Genomic DNA, 6285 nt, shown 5'->3' with positions numbered 1-6285 from the left:
TTGGTTATTCATCAGTGAGTTCAATTCATGCTATTGGTGGCTACCTGCTAGCAGTTAACATGATGCAGAATTTGAGATTGTTACCAAATGAATGTTTTTGTTCAGAAAATGAAAGGCTCGGTATTTCTAACTCAAACTAAAAATGAATGATTCACCAGCCAGTCAAACCTGCAATTCCATCACTTTCATCACTCATTTATAGAATATATTCTGTAGCACCCTAGAAGCTGCCTTTGAAGTTCCAGACACATTCCTCTCACAGTAATTACCCAGTACTACCACATTCCTTCTCAGGTTATTTCAGCCACAGAATCCATAGAGCAGGAAAGCACACCCTCTCTGGCTATCTCTGCCTGTGATCCCTTAACAATGGCCAAGTCCCTGAGTTCCCCTGGGTGCTGTCTGGAGAACAGCCTGCTCCTGTCCCTCTGCTCCGTGGGGCACATCCCAGAGTCACACAGAGAGAGTTCCCACACAGAACTGTCAGCTACAGATGGTGTCCAACTCACTGCATCCAGGTAACTGGATTCAATCAAGAACCCTCACTGAAACTAAGTGTTGGCAGAAAAGAACTTTTAAGAGTATGTATAAGTGTGTAATTCAGGTTTCAGATCTAATTTATTTTCCCTCTGTCAGTGATAAAGTCATGTTACAAACATTTGCTTTTTAGTACATTGCCTGGGATAACACAGCCATGATTTTGCTACGCTAGCATTCCAAACTTCTTTGCCAAGCCAACCAACAAAGTAATGGACAAGACCTTTGGTTCACTTATATATTTATGAATGGAAAAAGTCATAATGTAAATTTACTCATTAAAAAAACTTGGGTACAAATTACACATACATAAGACCACCCATTTTTTGAATCACATGGACACCTTAGACCCAAACAACTCATTGTAATAGACTTTAGTGAGAATACTCCAGGTAAAGATTACAACAATTGGAAGCATCTTGGATTTTTAAAAAAGTATATTTCAATACATAAGTTTGTATGCATGCTTTAAACAAATATAATTCAAGAATGAGCAAAGAGTCTAAACAAAAAGTAATATGACCAGCACTAACATTAAACTTCTCATCCAGGTTTTAATATGTTAGTCTAACGTAGTGTTAGTTACACCATGCTGTACTGAAAAATGTAATGGCACAATCTGATCATGGTTCATTAAATATTATACCCTACTTCCCCATAATAATTAGGCTGGTCATAAAATTAACAATGCATAAGTAAATAAGTATAACCAGTTATAGACAGTTGCTTGTTTTACAAATTGCCATCAGGTAAGACATACTGTCCCCAGAGACTCAGAGATGGACATTCAATCATACCATTAAAACAGTATGGCCTGAAGAAATGGGCACAATTTTTTGAAAGTATATTAAGACAATTCTGTTAGCTTTTAGTTACCCCTTGTAAATAATCATGGTATGACTTGAATACAAGACCAAACTTTGAAAAGCAAAGGATTTTAATCGGCATAGTGCATGATTGATTCAACGTAATTCCCAGGAAACAAGCCAGTTACTCGATTGCAAACTCCTTCATACCAGCCGTCATCGTTCTTCTTTATCACATAAATGATTGCACCCTCCATAAACGACAGCTCATCGTCTTTGTCCTTTGTATAGTCATATATAGCAACAACTGTGGAATAAACAGGGACACATTTAGCATTTTATTAATAGCAACAGTATTAAAAAACAATTGTACTTCAGAAAATATTAAAAGATTAGTTCACTGTCGTGGGATTTTCAGTAATGAATTCACACGCTTTTCCTGTTGAACACTAAGTCCAGAAAATGGAATGTCACTTTCCTTGCAACATCAGCTAGCACTAAGAAGTGGGTGTTGACTACACTGAACACGGAGTTAAACTGCTGGCAGAGCAGTACATCCGACTGTGACACAGTGAAGTGGGGCTTATGGACGCTTAAAAGCTGAGTTAGGGAACGCCTGACTTGTGTGGCACCCATTACTGACCAGATTACCTCAATAGCATGTGGATCTCTTAGTATGAATCTCCTGATCAGAACAAAAAAATTGTACAAAAATCATTCCACTGAGGCCCGTGTTGGCACATCAGCGTGGCCCTGCACACATCACTGCTAAAGCCATTGCACAGAAGTGAATGGGCATTCCTACAGAGCTTTTGTGTCATAAGGAGTTCTGGCACTACTTTTCAAGGAGCTGCACTGAGTGCAAGTAGGAAAGTTGCTGAAGAAGAGTGTAGAAGCAACATCTGCTATTTTCAGTACCTGCTTGGTACTACCTTACTCTTACCAACCTCCAACTTGCTGTGTGCCATTAACAAAGCAGAGATTTCCCCAAGAAAAGAATGTTGCTACCACCAATGCTGGAGTTAAAAACTACCACTGCGAACTATACAGACTTCAGACATCACAGCCTTACCATTCAAAAGATAATATGGATTTTATGCAGTTGATCAGCTTTATGAATTCCAAGAATCCACTATTTTACACCTACATATATTCTCAGCTATCTGATGTCTTAATGCCTAGCAATGCCGTGCTGCATCAGTTATTTTCATCCCATGGGTATGTCCTGCATACAGTCCAGCTCAAGTGAAGAGGGAACACAGGAACTCTGCCACAAATATCATAAGTACCTGGCCCCATTTTGTACTCACTGCAGCACCAGCCAGCTCATGAGAAAACTGGCAGCACTGCTGCTGACAAAATGGTCAGTGCTACAACACAGACAACTCCACTGGCAGGAAATCTGCTTGTCCATTATTTATGGGAAGAGATGTTTACTACGTGACTTCATACCTAAGCACAGTTCACAGTCTGCTGATCTGGAGTCACTGATAAATCTCCAAGGAGACCTCCACACATTTTATAGTTCAAAGTGTAATAATCCACTCTAGTAATCTAGTTTGATGAGATAAATACAGCTTGGAATTTCTGTCCATTTTGCAGCAGTCTGTAGAGGACTGCCCAGCAATCCTGAGGTAGGTACAGACAGTCCAGCTCATCCAAGATGAAAGCCATCCAATTTACACTTGCTTCCCGTGAAGAAACTTGGCTTTCTCACCCATTCTAGAATGCCTGAAGGTATTTTATAATTTGTCCAAAGAAGGATTATGTCTTAACACATTACTTGTAGACACAAACTAAGGAAAGCATGGCTTGTGTTCTGACTTAGGAGGGACAATGACTGTTTTCATCACACCTACACTAAGTCCTTCATTCCCTTCAGACACCATCAATCCCCTGATACTGCACTAACACAGCTGCAAGTGCTTCTCTTACCTTTCTCTATGTAGTTTTTAGGTGCCCAAGCAGGATCTCCATCTGCATAGGGATCACTGTACTGCACAACAGCAGCCTCCTCATCCTCATAATCCACAGGTGGTGGGGGTGGAGGAGGAGGAGAGTCATCAAACATCGGCATCTCATCGGGGGGCGGCGGCGGGGGAGGAGTTGGGCTATCAGCAACTAGAAACATTTGGAGATTATTGTTTTCTCTTAAATCAAGACAGTGTGGAGATGCAAACAAACCTGAGGCTGTACACTGTAAATAAAAGAGCTGGGGGGACAACACACACAGCATGCACTATAATACCATGCACTGATTAGAAACAGAGGCTTTGTATTAACAACTACAACACACAACTCTATTCGTTATTAGTGGTCCAATCTATGTGTAAATGCTACTAGAGTCAAAGCACATGCTGCGGGGCATAAGGTGAACATCAGCAGAGAGGAAAGCTTCCTGCTCCAATGTCCATGCGCTGCAGCGGTAGCTATGGAGGACTCGAGTGGCACCCTCTGAGCCAGGCAGCAACAGCCTCTGACTGGGCCAGCAGCTTGACTGCTTTTTAACAAATCCTTTGCCTGTAACAGTCACTTCAATTTACTTCTGAACACTGCTTCCTTGGATTCCTTCTCTCTCAGAGCTAGTGTTAGGGAACAAAAAGATCTGGTGTGGATCATAAATACTAGTCTCTTCCCTTTTTTAAGATTCACCCAGGTAAGAGGAAGCCAAGTAATCCTGCAGAAGAAAAGCTTTGTACAGATCCTTATCTTGCAGACTAGTTTGTGTGTGACGTTCAGGAGTCAATTAATAAATGAAAAACAACAACAGGCAGCTGCTGCTCTTAGAGGAAAAAGTGCTCAAGGAATTAAATGTATAATCCAAAATGTCAAATCCCTGCCCTGAGATTCTCCAATCAGCACAGTTACAAGTTTCTTTGGGAAAGGGAAAAAGAGAAAGGCATTATGGTACAAATCACTTTTTAAATCAGTTCATTAAATGATTTAATGATTAGTTTCCAGTAACGTTGACAGCAGCTGGCAGCAAAATAGAGAGATGGCATACTCAGATGCAGGACATCAAATCACTTATCCTATTCCTAGGGAGATGTGGTCCACTACACATAGCCCTGGTGTAAGCACTATGAAGCCACAAGTTACTGAAAGGAAGCTACTGTTACTGACATCAATTTGGTTACATAGCAACAGAGATTCATTTTCAAGAGAACTGGGATTCTGCACACTGAAAACATAGGCTAAAAACTACTGCTCTAGGCAGGGTTTGATGGAACAAGGCATCAGGCCTCAGAATGTGCAGCTCCAGCACACAAATTCTGAAAAGAAAGCCAAGCAACAGAGAAAGACCAACACTACACTGAATGAAGCTTTAACTACTGATAGTTACAATGGCACTGGAGATTAGAAATAGGGTTTTTGTTTGCTTAAACACTTTTTACTTTTGGCTGGTCACTACTCTAGTGGTGACTTAACCTTTGCTCTTCAGCCTCACATCCCTGATGAGGGACTTGGGCACAGCTCCCATGTCCTCTGGGTCAGACTGGCTGCACTGGGACAGGTCTGGCACCTGCTGCCAGGGGCAAAAGGGGCAGGAACTGCTGGGGCAGGGACTGCCTCAGCCCAGGCATCCAGCCCACTCCCTTCCCTTGAAGGGCCAATTCTTCACCTGCAAGCCCAGCTCCTCTTCAACTTGACCAGCTGAGCTGAACACCCCACAGCTCTCTGCATCAGTAAGACTGGCTGCCACTGTATTTATTAGTGATTCCTCTCCCACACAGAAGCCCATTTGTGTCACTTGGAGACAGACTAACAAAGTCTTTGGCGAAGTGAATGCTGCGTCCTGCCCGTTACTGAATAGCACTCACAGACAGGCTTCATTAATCCACCACAGACACATGACAACACTGTTTATGAATGGACTGGTTTTGTGCTGCAGTTTAGCACATCTTCCACAAATGTATTTCTCCCCTTAGTTTCTGTCTGCAGCCAGGGAAAAAAAAACAGAGTTGAAACAACAATTGTTTGAGATCCTGAGAAATCCTTACCTTAGAAAATTTTTTTAAAAATTTTAAATGCAAAAAAAAAGTTACATTTATTCAACAATGAAGCTGCATATTTGAAAAGGAAAGAGAGCAGGAAATGCAAGTGTGAAAGCACCAAGACATACTCTAACTGAGATGCAGTGCAGGAACTGCAAGCTTTATGAGAAACATTTAAAACAATTCAACTTGGCATTTAAAGAAAGGGAGCGAATGGAATAGAAAATTAGACAAGTGCCACCCCACTGAAGTATCCTCTCACCTCCTGGACCTTAACCTAGACTTCTGGTTCTAAACTGAGCCAGATTCTAGGACAGCATCACTTCTCCTAAGGGAGGGAAATAACGCATGCAAAAAGCCACTCTAAATGAGAAAGGGTAAAAGGACAAGTATTTTTATAGCTCCAAACTGAGATCTTCTCCTGTATGCATTCCCATCCTTGCTCTTGAAATGGGGACCAGCAGATTCCTTGTGAAAGGACTGGGTGTGACAGTACAGCAACTTTAAATCAGCTGTCCCTGAGCACCAGACACACTGGAAAACCTCTCTGGAGGAGATGCTCACAGTTTGAACACAGGAAAAAAAGAAGAGGCATTGCATAGTCTCTAAGTCCTCTATGTCCTTGTCCTCTGAAAGAAGCCCACAAGCAGTCTGCTTTCCAAACCTGCAGATCTCTATGATAAGGAAAAGACAAGTCTACCCATGTCTCCCTAACACCAGAGACTTCCTGAGAAAACAAGACTGATGAAAGTCCAGCACACAATGCCAAAACCCAAGAGCAGCCTCTACAGCCAGTTCTGCTGAGCGTATGCACAGGCTGCCACACGCACCCTGCCTCCGGAACGAGGCAGCAGCTCCAAGCCATACTCATTATAGAACTTTCCAACCCAAGGGACTATTAAAAGAAATAAAATAAAGAACAATTCCTATGACCAGATTTTAAGCTT

General features: G+C 41.9%; 1 protein-coding gene across 8 annotated transcripts in view; it reads right to left on the bottom strand.

The window, feature by feature from the left end:
- Window positions 1-761: 761 nt before the first annotated feature.
- ABI1 (abl interactor 1) overlaps window positions 762-6285 on the bottom strand; it is a 76221-nt gene continuing 70697 nt past the window's right edge. For all 8 annotated transcript variants that reach the window (XM_030943672.1, XM_030943673.1, XM_030943668.1 and 5 more), the window contains 2 exons: window positions 3279-3464; window positions 762-1650 (listed from right to left, as the gene is read on the bottom strand). In XM_030943672.1, the coding sequence (XP_030799532.1) occupies window positions 1475-1650; window positions 3279-3464 (362 nt within the window). In that variant the 3' untranslated portion in view covers window positions 762-1474. The remainder of the gene's footprint in view (window positions 1651-3278; window positions 3465-6285) is intronic.

Source organism: Camarhynchus parvulus, chromosome 2 (genome assembly GCF_901933205.1).
Source record: "Camarhynchus parvulus chromosome 2, STF_HiC, whole genome shotgun sequence".
NCBI lineage: Eukaryota > Metazoa > Chordata > Aves > Passeriformes > Thraupidae > Camarhynchus > Camarhynchus parvulus.
The sequence above is the reverse complement of the archived record's forward strand: the minus strand, read 5'-3'. Positions and strand labels throughout refer to the sequence as shown.